The 24,605-nt window shown below is 38.4% G+C and overlaps 1 protein-coding gene across 5 annotated transcripts in view; it reads left to right on the forward strand.

The window, feature by feature from the left end:
- HECTD4 (HECT domain E3 ubiquitin protein ligase 4) overlaps positions 1 to 24,605 on the forward strand; it is a 193,119-nt gene that overhangs the window by 38,213 nt on the left and 130,301 nt on the right. For all 5 annotated transcript variants that reach the window (XM_081252690.1, XM_081252691.1, XM_081252693.1 and 2 more), the window contains exons 2-7: positions 9,656 to 10,173; positions 14,325 to 14,414; positions 15,084 to 15,214; positions 18,344 to 18,452; positions 19,121 to 19,259; positions 22,108 to 22,278. In XM_081252690.1, the coding sequence (XP_081108816.1) occupies positions 9,656 to 10,173; positions 14,325 to 14,414; positions 15,084 to 15,214; positions 18,344 to 18,452; positions 19,121 to 19,259; positions 22,108 to 22,278 (1,158 nt within the window). The remainder of the gene's footprint in view (positions 1 to 9,655; positions 10,174 to 14,324; positions 14,415 to 15,083; positions 15,215 to 18,343; positions 18,453 to 19,120; positions 19,260 to 22,107; positions 22,279 to 24,605) is intronic.

Genomic DNA, 24,605 nt, shown 5'->3' on the forward strand with positions numbered 1-24,605 from the left:
TGTTTGATGATAAACATATAGCACATACTAACAATAATTGTACCTTAGGGATGAATTGCATTTGGCACCTTAAAAAGTAATTTTTAAATGTATATCCTCATTTGATTAATTTGTTTGTTCTTTTGTTCCTTAAGGGTAAGCATTAAACAAATATATTTACTTAGGAAACTAGATTAATCATAGTTGTTTTTACACAATTTTGAGAGTCTATTAGCAAAATTAAGTTTTTATTAAAGTTTCTATTAGCAAAATTAAGTGGCAAATTGAGGTGATTTAGCTAGTCTTTTTAAAGACTGCTCACTTTAATAGAATCCTAGCATTTGAAGAAGAAATCCTTGTGTGTCATTTACATTACAAGAACTGTAATAAAGAGCCATCCAGTTTCTTCTTGATTGTGACCAGTGGAGGGGCCCTTAGAACCTCTTAAGCTTTTGGTTTTGACAAGCTTTTTTTTAAAAAACACTTTTCTTATAAAAATTTGGAAAATTGCCCCAGGATATTAAAGTAGACAGAATTGCATAATGAACCCTTATGTACCCATCACCAACTTCGACAATTTTCAACTCATGGCTGATCTTGTTTCACCTATGCTACCACCTATTTCTCTTTCCCATATTATTTTAAAGTAAATCCATGACATCCTATCACTTTATCCGTAAGTATTTCAATATGTATCTAAAAGATGAGGACTCCTTTAAAAAAACATAATCATAATATTTCATATCTTTAAAAATTAACAGTATTTCTTTAATATAATTAAATATGCAGTCAGCATTCACAATTTCCAATTGTGATTGTGCTAATCTTTTTAAAAGGTCGTTTGGATGAGGATATAAATAAGGATATAATGTTTTTTAAACTACATATTACTGCTCCTTCTCTCTTTTTTTTTTTCCTCTGCCTTGCAATTTATTTGTTGAAGAAAGTTGGTTCTTTGTCCTGTTGAGTTTCCTATGGTCTAGATTATGCTTATTGCACCCGCTTGGTATAGTTTAACATTATATTAAAAAAAAAAAAAGGAGTACTCAGAGTCATCCAGAGAGCCTGCTTTAGATGCAGATTCCAGGGTAATCCTAGACCTTTTTGAAACAATGTTTATAATTGGATCCCAAGAATCTTTTTTTTTTTTTTTTTTTTTTTTTTTTTGCGGTACGCGGGCCTCTCACTGCTGTGGCCTCTCCCGTTGTGGAGCACAGGCTCCGGATGCGCAGGCTCAGCGGCCATGGCCCACGGGCCCAGCCGCTCCGCGGCATGTGGGATCCTCCCGGACCAGGGCACGAACCCGCGTCCCCTGCATCGGCGGGCGGACTCCCAACCACTGCGCCACCAGGGAAGCCCCCAAGAATCTTTTTTAAAGAGTAAATACATCCAGGAATTCTGTTTGAATTATTATCAAGTTGTTTGTTAGGCTGTGCATCCCAGTAACTTCCTGTTTCTGCCTCTCCTGGAGCAACAAGGGAGGAGAGTAAGTCTTTCTCTTCCACATGACAGCCCTTGAAACTTATGAAGGCAGCTCCCCCTCCAACTCACCTTTGTAGGCCACGCATCCCTAGTTCCTTACCACTTCTCATGTGACGTGATTGCCAGATTAGTCAAATCACCTATTCTGGACACACAGTCTGTTAAAGACCTTTTAAAATGAGGTACTTTGAACAGGATATTCCAGTTATAGTTTGACCATTACAGAATATAAATGGGATTATTACCTCCCTTGCTTCTGACACTGAAATTCTACTAATGTATTAAGGTTATATTAACATTTTTAAAAATGGTGGTGGCTCAAATGAAGCATGTGTTTAATTCAAACCTCCTTTACCCCACCCTCAGCACTCCCAGGTTTTATCTAGTCGGGTCTTCCTTATAGGGTTATCTGGAAAAGTTCCCTTTCTTGGTGGTGACCTGGTCCAAAATAAGGAAGCATCTTTAATGTCCTAACAATTATTTAGCAGTTTCAAGTTTTTCAGAGCACTCCTATACATTATTTCCTTTTATCTTAACAGTGTAAACTGTTAAGATGTAGAAACACAGACTGAGAGAATTTAAGTAAAATGCTTAAGGGGAGAGTTATTTGCAGAGGCTGGGCTAGAACCTAGTTTCCTTAACTCAGTGGTTTGTAATCTTGGCTGCACATCGCGTTCACCTGTGGAGTTAAAAAACAAAAACTAGGTTCCATCCCTAGATATTTTGAGTTAATCGGGCTGGGGTGGGACCTATTCGGTATTATTTAAAAGCTCTCAAGGCAGTACTAATGTTTAGCCAGGGTTGAGCAACTGCCCTAACTCATATCCTCATGTTCCTTCCCTGTCACATATATTTTCTTCATCTAATTGAAATAGTCTTACATGGAAGAGGAAGAATTATTTTCCATTGCTCCAGAAGGCAGAATCACAATTAATCCAAGTGAGAGAAGGTTACTCAGATGTACAGTGGGAACCAGATGTACACCGTAGAGAATTATTCTTGGAATTTATATATTTTCTTATTCATTAATTTATCAAACTTTTATGTGCCAGACACTGTGCTAAGCTCTGGGGGTACAAATATGAATAAGACATGGTCTCCCCCTTTCAGAGCTCACAGTTGAAAGGGGGGACAGATTTAAATAACATTATAGTAGGGTGCGCTATGTGTTACACATATTGGGAGCTCTATAATTTCCTTCTTTGTTATATTTTTGTATTTGTAAATTGTCAACAGTGATTTTCTTACTAAGATATATTTATGCTAAGCATTTGGTGAATATGTCACAATGATAGTCTTTACATTAAGTATGTAATTCAAGCAATAACAGGTAAAGTTAGTCCTTGCATAGGTATCTTTTTTCTTTAAATACTCCTAATAATAAAATTTATAGTGTTGAAACCATTTTGAGAGTTCATTTCTACATCTTTCTCCGAATTTTATTTTGTTGATTACTAAGCATAGGAAGATGATCTGTATTGGCTTTGTCAAGATTTTGTGTTGGTGAAAAAAATGATTTTGTAACAGAGAAATTTTTAGATTTGGACTCTATGCCTCAGATCAGCTTTGAAGAGTCACTCTATATACCACTCACTACATTTCCTTTATGGACATCATTTATTAAAAACAAATCATTGATACATTTCCTATTGAAATACCAGACACATTTATCCTTAGAGTTTGTATCTGATCCTCTGATAGAGGTATCTGACCCTCAGATAGAGGTATATCCTGGGCAATACGGGAACACCAAAAAGTTATTCTGGGGAGGGGAAGGGGGAGGAGGGGAAGAGGGAGGAAGAAAAGAGGGAGGAAATCAGAGTTTTTCAAAGTTGGCGGTAGAGCAGAGCTGGGTTCTGAATGATAGGTAGGATTTAGACTGAGTGGTATGGACATTCAGGCCACATCAGCAGTGAGATGGAAAAATGGGACCCTGATCATGGAACATGACAAAAGACGAAAACTGGGCAGGGACAGGACAAGATGGAACTTCTATGAAAAAGAATCTGAACAGTGATTTCTTATATGTGGGAGTCCTCAGAGTCCTAACAATCCTGCTCTCAAAAGCCGTTGGACAGAGATCTAGGAAAAATCACCATGTGCTGGAGAAAGCTTTATAGGGCTGAGCCAAAGCTAATTAGTCTGGTAACAAGTCAGGGTCCATTCCTAGTTTTGGCACCAAGCTAGGGGCTAAGACTCGTGAGTTAAAATAAAGTGTGAAATTTAATTGTGGTTATCAGTTAAGACCCTTAAAGTCCCTTTTATTTTATTTTATTTTTTTAAACATTTAAAAAAATTTTATTTATTTTTGGCTGCGTTGGGTCTTTGTTGCTGCGCGCGGGCTTTCTCTAGTTGTGGCGAGTGGGGGCTACTCTTCGCTGTGGTGCGTGGGCTTCTCAGTGCGGTGGCTTCCCTTGTTGCGGGGCACGGGCTCTAGGCACGTGGGCTTCAGTAGTTGTGGCTCGCGGGCCCTAGAGCGCACGCTCAACAGTTGTGGTGCCCATGCATAGTTGCTCCCCAGCATGTGGGATCTTCCCTGACCAGGGCTAAACCCATGTCCCCGGCATTGGCAGGTGGATTCTTAACCATTGCGCCACCAGGGAAGTCCAAGACCCTTTTAAAAAAATAAGTGATGTTGAGAGTTTGAACATGTATTTCCAAGACTGGATAAGGTCATGCAGCTTCAGGGTCTAATTTAATTGATAAGGGATCCACTCTTGATTTAGGCTTTCATTTTAGAGATAGAATTCCATCCTTCTTTTCGTGATTCATTTACTTGGTTCACATGAAATCTTTCTGATCTTTGAGTTGCCATATGCAATTCAATTTGGCCATGATTGCCATCCTCATAATGTAAAAATGGTAGGAAAATCTGTGAAGGGTTTAAAAACTCACTCTAACATTTGAGAGGGTTTCGGTATTCTATAGACTCTACTGAAAAGTTTTGTCCTGGGCTGTGAGTCTGGCCAGTTGATCTGCTTTGGAATAATCCAGGTATAAATTCCTTTTATGCTGACAGGTTCATATAATGAATTGAATCAGTTAATGTACCATACTAGGGAGTATAGTAATTTATTTGGAGCTTGAGTGATCCTGAGTTTTAAATATCATTTCTTTTTGGAGAGTGAAACGTTTTATTGTTTACTGATAGTTCCCAGCATCTGTGGTGGTCTCTCCCATTCCACCACCAGTCCTACAGTGAGAGAAACTGCTGCCAAAGTTCAGTAGATGGGACTAGTGAATTGATTTAAGGAAAGTACTTCCTATGGTACTTGTGATTGTTCTTTGTCAGATATGTCCCCCAAATGTTGATTATATCAATTGTGTCACTATTTGTTTGACTAGCAGTTATTTAAAGGTAGTGTTTGCTTCTGTAAAATACCAGCTCTAGTTAAGACTGCTCTTCTTCAATATAAACTATTCAACTTGTCATCACTATTTCTTTTTTTTAAACAGAGGAAAAAAACCCCTCATGTTTCTATTACCACAAGTACCAATGACATTTCAAAATTGAATAAGCATGTTTTACATAGTCCTTTTTATGGGCGTATACAGTTTTTATACTCCTTTTTATTGTGTAGTTTTAATTATTTTTATTTATTGCATAATATTCCATTGTGATATGTTATAATTTAATTGAACACTTCTGAATATTGAGATTGCTTCCACTTTTTCCACTATAATAAGACTGCAGTGAAAATCTCTGTGCATTTTTATTTCTGGAATGTTTCTTTAGGATAAATTCTTAAAAATGGTGTTACTTTCTATTTCTTTCAGAGGTAGGAGATAATATATCTTTTAGTGTCTATCTTGACCCTTTTAGAGAATTACATCTCTGCTATTCTGAAGAGCAAAGTAGATGGAAATTGAGATTAACATTTAGGGGAATATGATAGCTCATTCCCTAGTCTTGATTTTTCTACTAATTATTAGTCTAGTTAATTTCCTTATGTGTTTATACTGTATTCTCTATTACTTGAAAAGCCTCTATGTTCTTATTCTCCCTACCATATTTACTTGAAATGCATGTTGGCGTTTTACATTTCTCATCATGGCTGACAGGTATATGTTCTGTGTTTTCCCAAAGGAAAAAAAAATTGGCTAAAAGATGATCCTCTATACTTCTTTTTTTTTTTTTTTTTTTTTTTTTTTTTTTTTTTTTTCTTTTTGCGGTATGCGGGCCTCTCACTGTTGTGGCCTCTCCCGTTGCGGAGCACAGGCTCCGGATGCGCAGGCCCAGCGGCCATGGCTCACGGGCCCAGCCGCTCCGCGGCATATGGGATCCTCCCAGACCGGGGCACGAACCCGTATCCCCTGCATCGGCAGGCGGACTCTCAACCACTGCGCCACCAGGGAGGCCCTATACTTCTTTTTTTAAAAAATATTTATTTATTATTTATTTGGTTGCACCAGGTCTTAGTTGTGGCAGGCGGGTTCCTTAGTTGTGGCACATGGGCTCCTTAGTTGCAGCTTGCAAGCTTCTTAGTTGCGGCTCGCTGGCTCCTTAGTTGCAGCATGTGGGCTCCTTAGTTGTGGCATGTGAACTCTTAGTTGTGGCATGCATGTGGGATCTAGTTCGCTGACCAGGGATCAAACCGGGGCCCCCTGCATTGGGAGCACAGAGTCTTAACCACTGCACCACAGGGGAAGTCCTGATCCTCTGTACTTCTTATGTCAAATATTGGAGTCTTCTTCAAAGCCAAATTTGGCTGGCAAAGAATATTTTGCCTACCTTCTCTTAGCTTTCCAGAATGATTGTTGTTTAGCTTAAAAACATGTATGTCATGTATGATAAAATTATATTAAGGCTACGAATTGCTTTGAGTGTTGTTCCCTTAATTGGGATGACTTCAGCATTATCACCAAAGTACAGTTAGCAAACCTGTCTTCTGATTAAGGGTGACAGGCATCTTCCCTTTTCCTTAAATAGCCTTTTTCCTTTTTAAAGAAAAAATATTAATTTTATAATGACATTACAGTCTTTTATCTTGGTCAAGAGCCATTACTAAGAGCAGTGGTTTTATATGAGGATCTGAGACAAATCATTTAATATTCATAAGTACCAGAATAGATCCTCCATAGCTGACTTACTAAAACCCAAAGGTATGATATCTTTATAAAATGATTTTAGGCCATGACCTTCAAACTTTAGAATTCTTAAAAACAGAAACATATCAGACAGTTCTTAGTTTTCATAAGGCCATTGAAATGGATAATGCTGAGTAATCTAATGGGTTTCTGAAAGCATAGTATGCTTTAGATACTGTTAAATCAATAAACATAACAGTCACTTAAGCATGTATATTATATAATATTTGGTTAATTATATTATAACTCAAATCCTTTCAGAATATTTCTTTCAAGTGGAATGCCAAAAATATAACTGAAGTGCTTGTAAAAATAGAACCATCAGAAAAATACAGAAGTATAGTATATATTTTTTCAGATAATCTTAATATTTGGAGTTAGTTACAGATTCTGTCATATACATCATTTTATGAACCATGAACTATCGTATTTCAGAAGCACTTATGTTTGAGATTGGTAATAAAACTAAATATCTGGGTTTAATGTTACTGAATTGTTCTTTGATTCTTGTGTCCAATAAAAGCCTGTATTGAATTTTTTAGTAGTTGCTTCATATAACATAAGTCGCCGCTCAGTGTAGCATAAGTAAAAATGTATTTGGAGCACATATGTATTTAATTAATTAATTAATTAAAAAATAATTTTAAAAAATTAATTAATTTATCTTTGGCTGCGTTGGGTCTTCATTGCTGCGCGTGGGCTTTCCCTAGTTGTGGTGAGCGGGGGCTACTCTTTGTTTTGGTGTGCGGGCTTCTCATTGCGGTGGCTTCTCTTGTTTCAGAGCACAGGCTCTAGGTGCAAGGGCTTCAGTAGTTGTGACACGTGGGCTCTAGAGCACAGGCTCAGTAGTTGTGGCACATGGGCTTAGTTGCTCTGTGGCATGTGAGATCTTCCCGGACCAGGGCTCGACCCTGTGCCCCCTGCATTGGCAGGTGGATTCTTAACCACTGTGCCACCAGGGAAGTCCACATATGTATTTTATATCAAAGAGTTGTATTGGGTAGAGATCACAAAATCAATATTGAAAAGCATTTTAACAAATGCAACAAAATTTATTTGTTTAGATCTTCATACCTTGAGATGATCAAATTTAAAATTTTTTCATTTTTCACAACATTAAAAGTATCTCAGTCTTTGGTTGTTGATCATAATGGTGGAAGCTGGTTACTGACTTTTTTGGGGAGCGATCTTAAAAAAAAAAAAGGTAATCTAGGCTCCTTCGATACGATTACTTAAGGGTAGATGGTTGCCCTTGAAATACGATCGTTTTTAAAGGACTTTGGAGTTATTTTATCTGCTGTCATGCGAAAAATAATCAAAAGGGTAATTTGTGTTTGATGAATCGAGACAAAAGGGTAGGGAAATACAATTTGTATGACCTGATGATAAAGGACATTTAATCAATCATTATTTGATACTGTTGTATTAAAAACTAAATAAAAATGTCCCTAGTTCTTATTTTTAATAATATGATTTGCAATATTGCTTTACCTAATGATACCTAATTGAATACAACCATAGCCTGATTAGAACTGTTTTAAATTTTATTTTAAAATTATCATATGGTAGAATTGACCTTTTTTTGGGGGGGTGTGCAGTTCCATGAATCTTAACACACGTATAGATTCATGTAACCACCAGCACAATCAGGATATAGAACAGTTTGTTTGCCTCCCCAAACTCCCTCATACTATCACTATATAGTCACACCCTGCCTGTACCCCAACCTCTGGCAACCACTGATCTGTTCTCTATCACTATAGATTTTTTTTTTCCAGAAAGTCATATAAATAGAATAATTCAGATGGAACCTTTTGAAATTGACTTCTTTCACTCAACAAAATGCCATTGAGATTCACTGAGGTTGTAGATATCACTAGTTCATTTCTTTTTATTGCTATGTTGTTGGTTGAAATTTTATGGCATTTGGATATTATTTCTGATCTGACACACTAGAACTGAAGTTTGAATTGGTTACTTTTTAAAACAATGAGTATTTTTTCAAATCAGTTAAATGAGATACATACGTAGTTAATTTTTTGAATTGGAATTTGTTTTCAAACTGAACATTTTTTCAGTTCAGTTTAGTGACTTGCATGTATAGCTAAGCTAGGCAGTTACAGGGTTTACATTTCTCTGGAAGTTCTTGTGGTTTTATTGGGCTAACAGTTTTAAGAGCAAAATTTGAGATTAAAAAAATATATTTTGCAGGTTTATGAGAGAAATAAAGTGACCCATGACCCTTTAAAATTTCAGTGCCAATGACTTGACAGAATTTTCTTTGCTTTTATTCCAAGCCTCTCCCCACCCTGACTTTCTGGTCTACTGAGAACCAGACACCTCTGGCGCCTGATAATCTGTTTTAATGTGCTTGGTCCAAGAGTGGCCTCTTATTTGTTGGTTACAACAGTCTGTTCATTTTAACTTAGTCACACTTATATGTGTAAATTATTTGCATCATAAATTTAGTTTGATTCTTTATCTTCATAGCTGTTTCCTTTCCTAGTTGATTGAGGATTTAATGGTTTTATCATTTCCCCAGCTGCTGAAAAATCTCAAGGAGGTCTCCTGATAATTGTATGTTTTTGGTGAGAAAATAGGGCTGGATCCATTATCAGTGTGAACTGGATAAATCTATACCATGTCACCAATTGAAAGAATGGATTAACAGTAGTAAGAATGGAGTGTTCTTCAAAATCAAAGAATAATAAACAATCATTTATTAGTTGGTATATTAGATCTTGAAGATGAAACTTGTTCTGTTTTCACTGACAACCTACCTGGTAATAGAAGTTAGAGACATAGATTTATAACCTGAGCATTGAATAAATATTTATACCTCAACTTTCTAAAATAAGCTACTCAAATTAACTTTTGACCTCCACACTTAATTATTTTCATGATTTGGGTTCTAATCTCACTTTTAATAGGAGCATTAGCAGAAGTGCCAAGGAAAAAAATCTCTATCAGCAACCTGGCTTTGGCCACAATTAAAAGATTTTTTGATGTGGACCATTTTTAGATACCATTGGATAGATTTGCTTCCATAGATGAGAGCAGTGGTGAAAGCGATACATACCAACTTCTCTATTGGTTCTTTCCTTAGATTTTAACATTTGAGACCAAGAATCCGACGGAATTAGCAGAACGTTTGCGCTCTGTTTGTGGGAATCAGAGCAATGCGTATGCCCGCCTGCTGGAATACCGCCTGAATGCCTTGCGAGGACTGTGGAATGCCCAGCGCCAGCTGGCCTTGGAAGAGCAGCATGAAAGGGAAAGTTCGGGTGACGAAGAAACTTTGGCCCTGCTCAAACGCCAGGGCTTGTTGCAGCAACCCGAGCAAGCTCCCTTCACGTCGAGGATGGGGCTCCTGCTGGTCTTCCCCCTTATTCAGTCCCAGAGTAGAACAGACCCCTCTCTCTGTAACATAACTGCTGAGGTGCTATTGAACTGCCTTCGCGACTGCCAGCCTTTGAGCTTGACCAAGGAGCCTGCTGACTGTCTGAATGGAATCGAAACTTTGCTGTGCTCTTGGCTAGAGGAGACTTCTGACACAGGCCGACACATCCCACATAAGCAAAAAGAAAATGCTGCTGCTGCCCTGGTGGCTTTGGCATGTGCCAGGTAAGGAAAATCAAAGGTACCAACTGGTGACCTTGTGATGGCTGCTTCCTGGGTTGGGTGAGTGAATAAGAGGGCAAGCGTATTTGTTGGAAGTCTTAACATTCAGAAGTCCTTCTTTGTTTTCAGTATTGAATTTCGCAGCCTTGACAATGCATAAGATGCTTCCACCAAAACTTGGTAGCAGGAGCTAGAGTTGAAACCCAAGTTCAAGTTTTTGCTTTCTGTTATACCATGATAACAGCTTAAACAGTTTAAAATGGGGAATCAACACTTGCCATTGTCTACTCACCCTTAGATGGTTACTGTTTTACATCAGGTAGTTAGTAGAGGATGTTGTATCTGTATTTCTCCTGGAAGGACAGTCAAAAAATATGTAGAGCTTTTAATTTTTTTTCCTGCATGTCTGTAAGGAGTATGTCAGAGAGTGAATGGGTTATTACTCACCTGGACTCAGTCACACAGACTTGGTCACAAATTATATTTCTGGACCTTGATGCTTGGCTCCATCAATTTAACTGAAAGATCTCTCTGTGTGTAGCAAGATTTAATAGTGTACTGTCCTTTGTTTGTAAGTTGATGTTATTGATGTACTGTCAATAGGAAATGTGCTTGGAGTTACTTTTCCAGGAGAGGATTTCTTACATTCTCCTGCCCAGTAAACTGTATGATCACTGTCACATATTTGTGAGAAAAAGTTTCACTACCTTTGCTTTCTTTTAACCTAATTGTCTAGGGACCAATTAGGACCACGGTCTGATAGATTAGTGTCACTAATCTCTCTCCCTTTGTAGTTTTTTCTTTGATTGAGTTATTCCTTTTGTTAGCAAAGCGAATGTGGAAAAGTTCTTCTTGGATTATGAAGTTCCTAGCTATAAGACTCCTTTCTCTATTTTTATGGTTTCAAAGTTGACCTTCAATGATTGAATCTGAAGCTATTTTTAAGGCACAATGGCACCAGCATTTATTGTCAGTTTCTTTGCCCTGAGCAAACTGTTATAGCCTAGTTTTAGATCCTTGAAGACTGTGGTTGATTATGGAAATCCTGACATGAGCTTAATTCTGGAGACATTATTGGGTGGTACTGAAATAAGTTTCCCTGTAAAGGCTTTATATTGGACTGATTTATCTTTTTTGGATATGCAGAAGACAGTTTTGAGCCCTAAATAGATTTGTTATTAATGCAAAAGTCCTACTTTGGGAAATTTTGCTTTTAGATAGTCCTATCTTTAGACAGATTTAGGATGTTTGGAATAATTATCAACTCTTTAGTTTCAAATGTTTTTAATGAACATGGGATCATAAAACTCACTTTTTTTTTTTTTTGCGGTACCCGGGCCTCCCACTGTCGTGGCCTCTCCCGTTGCGGAGCACAGGCTCCGGACGCGCAGGTTCAGCGGCCATGGCTCACGGGCCCAGCCGCTCCACGGCATGTGGGATCTTCCCGGACCGGGGCACGAAGCCGTGTCCCCTGCATCGGCAGGCGGACTCTCAACCACTGCGCCACCAGGGAAGCCCCATAAAACTCACTTTTTTATTATGTACCCTAATTTAGTCTGAACCAAGAGAGAGTTATTGAAATCGCTTCATGTGCTTGAGATTCCAAATTCCGTTCAGCAGAAACGTTGAAATGAGTGTTTTTTATTTTCTTCTTCTTGGGTGTGTATTTTTGTTTTTGTTTTAGTTGGTGCCTACATTATTGCTAATATTATCACCTTGTTCTGGACTTCATTTACCTCAGTCACATGCTTTTCAGTGTTAGATCACCTCCTTTAATGAAGTTATTTAGGAGCATATTATTGAACTTTTGAGATTGATGCTCTCAAAGACAGAACAGCGTTTCCAAAAAAATATTTTGAAGATGTTCATTCATTTCAACCAACTAACGTTTATCGAACATCTCTATGTGCCAGGAACCTTGCTAGGTCTTAGGGAAATAATGACTCATGGTGACTCATGGTCTCTAATCTTACAGTTGAGTGGATTTCATTTTGTCAGTCATTATTGCTCATTTACCAAGTGCAAGAGACTCTACTAGGCAGTGTGGATACAGCAGTGAGCAAGGTAAATGGTCCCTAAAATTGCAAGGTTTACATGAGACCGAGAGAGTCAGACAACTAGCAACAAATGCATATATAAGATAATTTCTGAGAGGGATGTTCACTGTAAGAAGACAAATCAGGATATTTTAATAATAGAGAATGACTTAAGTGGAGGTGGGGGCCAGCATTAGCTAGAGATACCAGGGAAGGCCTTACTGAATAGGAGACATTTGAGCTGAGGCCTAGATGATGAAAGAGCCAGCCATGCAAAAAAGCCAGTGACAGAGAGTTCCAGGCAAGAGGAGCAGCAAGTGGCACAAATCTGTTCCTCTTTCTGTGCTTGGGGTAGGACAGCAAAGTGAGCAGGGTGGCTGGAATGCAATGGTAGAAGGAGAGGGGCAGGAGATGAGAGTCCAGACCATGGTAGGGGCTTAGGAGCCATGGAAGGAGTTTAAATTTTACTATTTATTTATTTATTTAGGCTGTGCCAGGTCTTAGTTGCAGAATGAAGGACGTTTTTAGTTGCAGCATGCAGACGTAGTTGCAGCATGCATGTGGGATCTAGTTCCTTGACTAGGGATTGAAGCTGGGCCCCCTGCATTAGGAGCATGGAGTCTTACCCACTGGACCACCAGTGATGTCCCTAAATTTTACTCTTAAAATCTGAATCTGGCAGCTAATAATATCTTATAGTTGGTTTAATGTTTTAAATGTTCCATTGTGCCTTTGCCCCTTTCTTTTAACCTCGTTGTACCCCAGGGAGGTATCCCTGTTGGGCAGATGAAGAAGTAAAAACCCATAGGGATTTGGTAACAGGACTGCGATGGTGCCGCTGGTGAGTGGCAGAGACGGGTTTCAGAGCCTGTGGGTCCTGACTCCCAACTCGTGCTTTTATACTGTGTCTGCTGCCTCCCTGCCTTATATGGTTCTTTGGGTTTGATTCTTTGAACACCAGAGACAGTGAAAGGGGCAATTCAGAGGAGGACTCGGGCTTCCCTGGTGGCGCAGTGGTAAAGAATCTGCCTGCCAATGCAGGAGACACGGGTTCGAGCCCTGGTCTGGGAAGATCCCACATGCTGCGGAACAACTAAGCCCGTGCACCACAACTACTGAAGCCCACGTGCCTAGAGCCCATGCTCCAACAAGAGAACCCACCACAATGAGAAGCCTGCACACCACAATGAAGAGTAGCCCCCGCTTGCTGCAACCAGAGAAAAGCCCACGTGCAGCAACGAAGACCCAATGCAGCCCAAAATAAAAAATAAATAAAATTTAAAAAAAAAAAAGAGGAGGACTCTAGGCCCTCTTGGTCCTGTGTTAGGTATTCCCTTTCTTTTTGGGGTTTAGGCACATGATACCTAGCAATTAAAGCCTTGGCTAAGAGAATAAGGTAGCAATCTGAAGTCAGCCCATCTGATACTGGCGATCATTTAGCTCAGGAAATGTTCTTGTGGTGATTTATACTTGGGATCTGGCCAGGTAAGTCTCGTGCATCTTAAAATCACCTTCTTTTAGATCCTGCTGACCAAACTATAGACTTCCCAGAGCCTCAAGCTTTGGGAACCAAAAGGAAATTGGGTTTTAGTGAGCTCTGCAAGCATTACAGTCACATACTGCACAGCAGGGGGAAGCAGAAGGAACACCTCTCAGCACAAAGTATTAATTATTTGAATGTTTTCCTCTTCAATCATATTTAATGTGTGAGATGTTTATGTAAAATGGATGAACTTAACAAAGAGATTAAGAAATTAAGCCTAGAAATACTGCTACACTTTAAATATAACCTTTTCCTATGAAATATCTCCTTCAGCTAGAGATCAACTTGTTGATGAAACAGTATCAGGCATAATAGCCACACATTCTTTATGCTTGAGCTTTATGTTTTGAACTTTTATGTTAGGGGAACGTTATTTACCTTTGCAAATACAAGAAGAATATCATAACTGGCATGTTAAGAATCACATCTATTTTGACATTTTGTACAACACATCTACTGATTGGCAGAAGCAGAGTCAATTTGGAAGCTCTCCGTGTGGTTAATAAAATGGACATTAACATCCTTATTTGACATTTCAGTTTTGATGATTTTCTGTTCCTTCCTTTTTTTTTTAGGGGATCATTGAAAACTTTTGTTCATACAGTCCATCTATTACAGAAACAGACAGATCTAGGGTCCCTGCCTGTAGCCGATGTGCTGTATAGGTAAGTTGTCACTTTGGATCCTCACCCTCCTTCTACACAAGGGAGCCTTGTGCATAAAAGCTCTTTTAATAAGTAAATTGCTGAACTCTTTTTTTTTTAATCAATTAATGACTCATATTTTTAAATAAGTATGTTATTCTTTTCATCTTAAGTAAGAATTTTGTTTCTTTCCTTCTTGGAAGGTGTTCCTAGAGCATGTATTTTTCATTTTTTAATTTTTGTGGTAAAAAAATTCAATAGCTTGTCATGAATTCTTATTGTAGGTTTCAAGATAATAAGATGTTAAGGTATAAAGAAAAAAGTGAAAGTCATTCATAATCTCACTACTCAAAGATAACCACTCCTAATGTTGTATGTGTTATATGTGTTTCCTAGTTCATACCCCTTTCTCTCCATCCCTCCCCTTCTCTCTATCTCTCTCTCTCAGATACGTATACATGTAAAATATATACATTTTACACACAGCTACAATTTTATTATAACATTTCCATAAGCACTACTTCGTAATTTTCTAATTTAAAAATATACGTATTAATGTCTTTTCAGATGTATAGTATTTGTGTAGAACTATTTTAGTTTTCTGCTCTTTGAGATGTTAAGTAGACTTTTATCTTCTTGCTGAAATGGATAGTCTCGGTGTCTTTATGATTCTCTATCTCCCCTATTTAGGCTGTTGCTTTTGGAAGGGGGACCTGGATCCCCCTCCTGTTTGCTTGGTGGCAAACACATAGTATCATGGGGGTATGAAGACATGTTGCCTGCACCAGATAGCAACACTGGCTCCAGTTCTGAAAATAAAGGTAATACAAGGGTTTTGGTCCTGTGGTTGAAATTAAGATATGAAAAGAGTGGTTTTAGATAATTGTGGCAACCAATTTAGATATAACTCTGTATTCCTTTTAATTAAGAGCTCAAGGTTCCTATACAGGGTAATCATTGTCTGCTTTATCAGTAAAAGTGTAAAAGCTGATACTCAGTGAGGTAAGAAAATGGATAGGTTTTACTATCTCAAGGGAAAAGGATCATCCATACACTCCTGCCAGGGAGGCATGAATTACTTAAATTCCTGAGTATTTGAATTTGGGCATGGGAGCCTTAAGTCCATGAATAGAGTATCAGGTCTTGTTGCCTGATACTGTTTCTTTTAGTAATTTATTGTGTGTGTGTTGGTGAACCTCCTGTCCTAAAAGCAAAAAAAAAAAAAAAAAAAAAAAGAGATGGTTCAAAGGAGCATGAATTGTTAAGTATCCCCTTTAAATAAAGGGAACTAGATTAAAATGTTTTTACAGTTTCACAGGTATTACATATCTGTTTATTCTGTGATCTCAGTGAAAATGGCAGAAGGTCTCTGAAATGACCTGCAGTTAACTGACTTACCAGGTGAATTAGGCCTCTATTCGCTTGGTAGATGTACTGACCGGTGCCGTGGCACACAAAACCCATGAGGCCAGTAGGCTCTTCTTAGAGTCTGTGCATTGCTGCTCCCACCTACAGAGTTGCAGCCTTGCCAAGAATCTGCCTTGCTTCCAAACCTGTTTGTTATTGTAATTGGTACTTGTGATTATATCATTAAATATTACATAAGTGATAAAGCAGGAATTTAAAAAACCCTAGGAAATTATTTACATTTAGAAATGGAATGCTTTTAGGGCTTCTCTGATGGTGCAGTGGTTAAGAATCTGCCTGCCAATGCAGGGGACATGGGTTTGAGCCCTGGTCTGGGAAGATCCCACATGCCACGGAGCAACTAAGCCCGTGTGCCACCAACTACTGAAGCCCGTGCACCTAGAGCCCGTGCTCCGTAACAAGAGAAACCACCACAATGAGAAGCCCACACACCGCAATGAAGAGTAGCCCCTGCTCACAGCAAGTAGAGAAAGCCCACATGCAGCAATGAAGACCCAATGCAGCCAAAAAAATTTTAAATAAATTTATTATTTTTTTTAATGGAATGCTTTAGAATGATTCAACAAAGCCAATCTCTAAGAAATTGGTCTTCTCTAAGAAACTAGAGTGGGATTCAGAGTCTATTCTGCCCACCCCTTCTTCTCACACTTTTGATGGGGACAGCTTTCCTAGGTAACTGTAAGGGAACGGGGTTCAATCTAAGCAGTGGGCCATCCCCACACCTCTCATCCAGTGCCTGTGCCTTTTCATGGTCCACTGTTTCTTCCAGACAGTCATGTGAAAGTGGTGAGAGGAACAGAGGCAAGACTTCCAGATGTGAGTTACTATCTTCACTGACTCAACTAGAGTCAATAGGAGAAGCAAAAAGCCTGCAATGCCCAAGAAGTTCTTAAACATTATATGTGGAAATTTATAAATTCATATAAAACCAAAACCCCTTTCTTTACTCTCTCCTTTTACTCCTTTTAGTATCTCCTTTGGAGTAATTTCTTACTGAGGATGATGGTATTAAGCTGATCTGTATGCATTTCACTCTCTTGTACCTTTCGTTTTGCTCCTGGCTAGAGGATGTTTTTCTTATAAAAATTTAAAAAGTAGTCTTATTTAATTTTTAATATGTGGAAACATTCAACATACCCAGATGTTGAAAGCATACTACAGTAAACCCTGTGTACCCATCACTCAGCTTCAACAAGTGTCAACTCTGGCCAATCTTATTTTACTCTGTCACCTTCACTCTTACCCCTTGTCAGATCCATACTCAAAAGGCCTTGGCCTTAATCTAAAGAGTGATGAATAAATGTATATTTATAAGTTTTAAGTTAAAATAAAATGTTTAAGGAATGAAATTAATATTTTGAAAATGATTTACCTACTTTTAACTGTTTTTTGAAGAACTAATAGGAACAAGTCTCGGTTGTCTTGGATTAGTAGACTGAATTTTTAAGATAACCACATACTTAGTACTAATTTGAGTGCCCCTACACTGGATTTCTTATAATATGGCAAATAGTAGAGAAACTCCACTTAAACATAGTAAGTGGATTGATTTTGAAAATAAAAACAAAGTTTTATTTGTAAGCTCTCTTATTAAGGTAAATTCTCTAGAATATGTTAGTAAACCATTTACTATCGTTCAGAGAGATATTATTTGTTTTAAGCTTGGGGAAGATATACCTAAGGGTAAACATAATTGCTCTTTTTAAATAGAAGTGATATTATACTTTTGTGCTGTGTCACTCCAGAAATTTAAAATTAGGATCTCTAGATGGAAAATCCACAAGGAGTAGATTTTAGTTCAGTGTATATCATCAGTCTATCAACATAAAATCATTTGCCATTCATGGGGCCCTGGCTTTGTACCAGAGAGCAGTGTGGGTGTTTACCTATGTTGTCTCATTTAACCATCACAGTAACTCTTGAGGTACATATTATCTTCATCTTACAGATGAAGAAACTGAAGTTCAAAGAGGCCCAGGGTCAACTAATAAGTGTCCCAAACTCTTAAATCTCAAACATTTTTTATTACACAATCCTTAGGGAAAGTATTGTATGCTTAGTCATTTCAGATTAGAGTTAGGAATGTATTTTTGCTATTCAAAAAAAGAAAGAAAAATAATCTTTGGCAGACTGAACCAGGTTCTCCTGCTAATAACTATCCGACCTCTTTCCCTGATCTTGGTCTCTAATCCTATATGCATTTTGGAGTTTTGTTTTAGGCGTTCAAGCCATCTTCCCTGGAAGTCACATTGAAGCACTTATTTTAATTTTTATTTCTGGCAGTACTGTGCAGCTTGCAGGGATCTTAGTTCCCCGACCAGGGATCGAACCTGGGGCCTGGCAGTAAGAGTGCTGAGTCCTAACCCACTGGACTGCCAGGGAATTCCCAAGAAGCACTTATTTAAGAAATGGGAGATTATCTTTCATTCAGCCTCCTAATGGCTTTTTCATTAGAAAAAGCACGTTTATAATTTCATTAGAAAAAGCATGTATATAATTTACTTGTGAAAAAACGATTTCAGATGCTGACTTGGGACGCTGTGTCACGGCAGATGGTCTTTACCTGTATACTACTAACTCAGTTGGAAGAGGAGTAAGCAAATTGGGGTCTGGATTACATGGTACTCTCAGGTCAGTTGCATGGAACTTGCTGAATGATTTGGCTGGAACGTTTTCCTCATTACCTAAATCTGTGATGAAGACACCTGGGAGTGCGTGCTAACTCCCCATAGACTGACGAGTGACTAAACAAGTCGGAATGACTGGTTTTCTCTCATTGTCACTTTCTCTCTCTGGTTCTGTTAATGCATTTCAGCTTTGTTTTGACTCTATAAAGAGTTTGGTAGCCCTAAAATCATTGTTTCTAGCTTCTAGCCAGAAATTCCTCTGTGATCAGAATTTTTATATTAGTGACTTCTCCATGTTGATAAATGTGTATTTTTCGAGTTAAGTCTTTTTGTTCTTGGATTTGACATTGGATCAGTGGTGATGTTTTTTTTTTTTCAGTTGGGATATAAGATCTATGAATTGCTGCCAAAAGAAACCACAGTTTGAGATCCTTATGTATATTTAATTAGACCGTTTCCCCAACGTTTTTCCTCTCCAATTTGTTGTGGGAAATGAATATTTGCCATAGTTTGTCAGTCTCAAAGTTAATATGTTTATTCTCCTTCAGACGTTTTGCATACTTAGTCATTGAAAAGAAATTAGGAGGGAAATGTTGTTTTGTCTGTTGTAGCTCATTGCAGGGTTTCAGACGTGACCTGGTGACTTAGCCTGTATACCGTTTTTCCCCACAGAGGTTTTGTGTACTGCCGGAATGAGGAGCTGGAACCAGGATGGATTGCTTTTGGCAGTGGCAGTCTTCTCCACCGGCCTGTATCTTTTGACAATAAACCTCACTCTCTTTTCCAGGTCATTGACCAGAATACCCTTCAGGTAAACAGAGCGCCAAGGCTTTGTGTTTTATATTTTGGAGACAGTAAGGGAAGTTTGTGACATCATCAGGAGGAATAATAACACAGTTGATATAGTTTCCTGCCGGAGTGACATCCTTTTAACTGTCATCGTTTGGGCATTCTGTTTTTTCTCTAATGTCTTAAGTTTTCCCACGTGATCTGAGTGAATGTGCTAAGAGTTACTAAGGCCGACAAACTTTTTTTAGGATTAAAAAAATTTTAGAGAGTCAAAGATGGTATAAATCCCAGCTTTTTTTTTTTTTATTTTAACTAGATCTATTTTGGGAAGGCATTATTTCCCTATTCAATTTGTTCTAAACAGCCTTTCTGTGGGAATGGGAGCTTTGAAATGAGTTTAGATAAAATCATTGTGCGCTTGGGATTGAGCTCATCCTTGGTGCTCTTAAAGCGCTCTGTTATGGCACTTGCTATATTATACTGAAATCGCCTGCTGTTGTGTCAAACTCCTCCCCAAGACCGCACACACCTTTAGGTCTGGACCCTGTCTTACTCATCTTTGTGTCCTTAGAATGTAGCACAACATTTGATTGATAGTTGATAATAACAGTGTCTCTCTTTGCCAGGCTGTGGGTTTGGCAATTTACATACACTTCCTCTCCTTATCTGTGAGGTGTGACTATGGCAGTTTCATCTTACAGTTAAGGCACCTGAGGCTAGGCAGGTTGTAAGCGCTCAGTAAGTGTTTGTCCTTCAATGAAGGAGTGGGCTTAGAGAGGTTAAGTATCTTGCCACACAATAATGGCAGCATGAGAACTTGAACCCATCCGCTCTAGAGTTTGAGCTCTTTATGCTACAACTTTCTGCCTTTCAACCAAAGTCAAACTGAACGGTTAGAGTTACCATCTGTGGAGTGAGTGCCCTGAGAGTAGTCACATCCAGGACTTAAATGGGATGTTACATCTTTTCTTGTCTGTCACTCAACTGTGCCTTTCCTGGAGAATAGGAACTGAGTCTTGCTCACCTTTGCATCTGCAGAGCACATAGGAGGTGCTCAAAAATTGTTTTCTTTTAAATTTTATTTATTTTATTTTTGGTTGCATTGGGTTTTCGTTGCTGCGCACAGGCTTTCTCTAGCTGCGGCAAAGGGGGTCTACTCTTCGTTGAGGAGCGCGGGCTTCTCATTGCGGTGGCTTCTCTTGTTGCGGAGCACGGGCTCTAGATGCGCAGGCTTCAGTAGTTGCAGCATGCGGGCTTGGTAGTTGTGGCTCACGGGCTCTAGAGCGCAGGCTCAGTAGTTGTGGCTCATGGGCTTAGTTGCTTCGCGGTATGTGGGATCTTCCTGGACCAGGGCTCGAACCCGTGTCCCCTGCACTGGCAGGCGATTCTTCACCACTGCACCACAATGGAAGCCCTCAAAAATTGTTAGATGAATAAAATGAACAAATAGATGCCAAATTAACTTCATTTCTTATCAGTAATGCAGATAGATGAGAACATTGCCTGTATTTATTTGAAATAGCCTGGGGACTTAAACAGATGTTAAATCTTGGAACGTGGTTTACATTTGAAGTAATGTCAGTATCCTCTGTGTTTTTGCAAAAACTTTGTTGCCCAAGAAAGCAGTGTTCTCACTAACTAGATAGGTGCATTGGAACGATTTGTGGGTAGCTTAAGCCATTCAGTAGCTGTCAACTTTCTAGATTTCTTGGCATTACAAATTTCAAAGTGTGGTTATAGCAACTAAATGACTTTTTTAACTTTTGAGGTAGCAAAAACAAGTCTGGAAAAAAGTTCATATGAAATGAGTTCAGGGGTCAAAAGTAACCTTAGGAAAACTAGTGACTCACCCAAAGAGATGGAGTAACTGAAGGTCATTCTTACTGTCTCCTGAAGGCACCCGACCTTCTCTAATTATTTTTATTTGGGGATTTTCAGTTCTGTTTCTATTCTTGGATTTTTTTTTTTAAAACCTAGTCAGCAGTTCTCTTGATTCTCATTTTCTCTTATTTTAAGTGCTTTTCTCTAGCAGTCAAAATTAGTATGTAACTGCACATTTAATATGAAATGTGCAGAACTTATTCATTACATTGAAACTGAAAGATGTTTAGTATTAGAAACACATGCCTCATGTCTGATACAGAGAATGGGTGTTTGTCTTTTTCCTCCGGCCGGCCCTCCTGTGCTAAGTCAGGATCTGTGTGCACCTTCATCTTTTTACTGCTTCTCCCTCTTCTCTGCTTTCTCTCTTGTTTTTTTCTCACCTTTGCTTTTTTCCTTCCTTCCATAATTATTAATTTCTGAGTTAGACTCTGAATTAGGTGCTGGGAATATAAAGATGAATAAGATATAGTTCCTGTCCTTTAAATGTACTTAAGCCTTAAATTTATATACTAAGGGAATTTCAGAAAGTACTGTTTCTCTAAAACTTTGGTTTTTTCTTTTTTTTAAACATCTTTATTGGAGTATAATTGCTTTACAATGTTGTTAGTTTTTGCTGTATAACAAAGTGAATCAGCTATATATGTATACATATATCCCCATATCCCCTAAAAAACTTTGTTTTTAATAAATATTTGGTAAAACACACATGCATAGCAGATTCAAAGTGTTTAGTAATACTTTTTCCTATTAAAATGTAATTTGAGTTAATCTCAGGAATCTTTTAATCTATTGCATGGCCCATTGTATGAACTCTTATATTTCTGTCATATAATTTTCATATATTATTCTTAGAGATAAATGTCAGTTTTATTTTGACCAGGAGGCCTATTGAATTCTCTTCTTGGACTTAATGGCATTAATGATGAACTGATAGAATCAGAATTTACATGTCACAGTAATGAAGTTTTCCTCCCTTTCATGTCCAGGTGTGCCAGATGGTGCCAATGCCAGCCAATCACCTCCCTGTGGGCAGCACTATGAGCACCGTGCACCTTTCTTCAGATGGCACTTACTTCTATTGGATCTGGTCTCCTGCCAGTCTGAATGAGAAAACACCTAAGGGACATTCTGTCTTCATGGACATTTTTGAACTTGTGGTAAGTTTCACTTTCTCATTTTATGTCTTTGCAGAGACATTTTTTACTTGCTTGCTTTTTATAATTGGTTTACAAAGGACCTAAGAAACTTGGAGTACTTGTACAGTGTATTCACTCTTGCCTCAAAATTGACTTCTCTCTTGGATGTCTTTGAAGATTTCTTTGTTTGGAGTTGTATGAGACAAATAAAGGCAAGGTTTTTGAAGGTTAATCTAGCAACAGAGTGGAGGTAAGGATAGTTAATGTGTAGACAGTGGGGCTTTTAAGTAGAAATGCTCATAAGCTTGCTGGAAATTTGAAACTCAATTGCACTAGCAAGATTGGGTCTACAGATGGATGTTGGGAGTCCCCAAGAGATATGACAGTTGATATTGTGAGAAGGCAGCCATCCATCCATTCATTCATTAGATATCGGCTAAGTATCTACTGAGAACCAGACATGGTGGTATCTAGGTGGTGGGAATACAGTGATGGGCAAGGGGGACAGGACCCTTGCTCAAATGGAGCTTGTATTCTGGCTAGTGGGTGGGTTGAGTTGTGGTGGTGGTGGTGGTGGAGCGACAAAACATTAACCATAAACAAGTGAACAGATACGTGGACAACATAATTTGAGGTAGTGAAGGAAAAATAGTAGCTAACCAGATGAAGAAGTTGGTGAATAGGGAGGAAAGAACATGGTAGGAAAGGGAGACCACAAATGGAAAAGCTCTGTGGAGGGAGTGAGCATGTGTTTTATTGGAAATGACAGCGGGCCAGAGTGGTTGAGTGCAGAGAGAAGAGCTTGGGGCAAGGAGAGACTGGAAACCATGATGGTCCAGATCTGCACTGTCTAATATAATAGCCAGTAGCCACATGTGGCTACTTAAATTAATCAGAATTAAATACAACTAAAACTTTAGTTGCTCAGTTGTATTAGCCACGTTTCAAGTCCTCAGTAGCCACATGTGGCTGGCTAGTGGCTACCATGTTGAACATCAAAGATAGAGAACATTTCCATCATTGAAGAAAGTTCTATTGGACAGCACTGGTCTAGATAATATTTGTAGAAACTTGTAAAGAAAAAATTGCCCCAAGCCAGGTCTGTGACAAAACCTTTTTACAAAATGTAATTTATAGCCTCCTTCTGGGAAGAAATTAGCATTCCAGAAGGAAAAAAAAAAAAGCACTGAAGCAATTTCTGATAAACTTTAATGGGGTTAAAACTTGTTCTGGGAAAGAAGTCATCCATCCTGCCAGTTAACTGTCAGTCTAGTAACATTTAACTGTACATTCTTTTTTTTTCTATCTAGTTTCTCAGTATTCTCAAATCATTATCTTTTCTTATAAAATGTCTTAGCCAGAGTGAGTCTTTGAATTGATCTGCTAGAGATTGTACTACTAGAAGATGTGTTCATAATTAAATTGTTAGAAATGCCTTTTTTAAAAAAGTTGTTTTTAAACAGACCTAACGAGCTAGTTAGAAGATTTAGGTCTTTGTCCTAAGAATAATGGGAAAACATCAAAGAATTCCCCTTTCCCTTATATGCCTTTGTTAAATTAAAAAATATCTATATCAAAGAAAAACATGTACATGGATTAAAACTTGAGGTAGCACGTCTGGGCTTATAATGAAAAGTGAGAGTCTCTTGCCCCATCCCTAGCATGTTCCTTATAGACAGTTACTTTAATGGTGTCAGCTTTTCCTTCTTCTGGTGGCTACTCTCGTATTTCTAAGTAAAAGGCTTATATTGCTGTTTCTTGGTTTACTAACCCTGTTTATATTGTGTGTGTGTGTGTTTGTGTGTGTTTTGGTTTTTTTGTTTTTTGCTGTGATAGATGAGCATTTGGCTCAGTTCATCCCCTTTCTTTCCTCCTTCTTCCTAATGTATTTATTTCATTAATTTTAATTCCTCTTTGGAGGAGAGTATCTTTGTAACTTATAGTTAAACTTTTATTACTTGTTCCTCAGCTCTAGGTAGTATCTCTTGTCCCCCAACCTTAGAAGATGGAGATAGTAGTGTCCCTTCTGTCCTTCAGTGTGGGCAAAGCCAAAACTAAAAGTATATGGTCAGGGGAATCCCAAGAGAAAGAGATGATTCACCTGCCCCCAACCTTAGAGAGTCTTAAGAATTGGCAGCATAAGGTGTGATACAGAGCCATTGTGAGGCAGGGGTATAGACTGAAGTTTGCAAAAGGAACTGTCATCCCCCTTCCTGGTGTGCACAACATTTTTGCTCAGATGCCGGCTGCCCCGGCAAAAGTCTAGATGTTTATTGTCTGAAGAAACCAAACCAAACCTGGAAAAAAAAGATCCCAATATACTGACATTGTGGTTCATCTAAGGAAAA

The sequence above is a fragment of the Mesoplodon bidens genome (genome assembly GCF_964165515.1).
Source record: "Mesoplodon bidens genome assembly, chromosome: 13".
NCBI lineage: Eukaryota > Metazoa > Chordata > Mammalia > Artiodactyla > Ziphiidae > Mesoplodon > Mesoplodon bidens.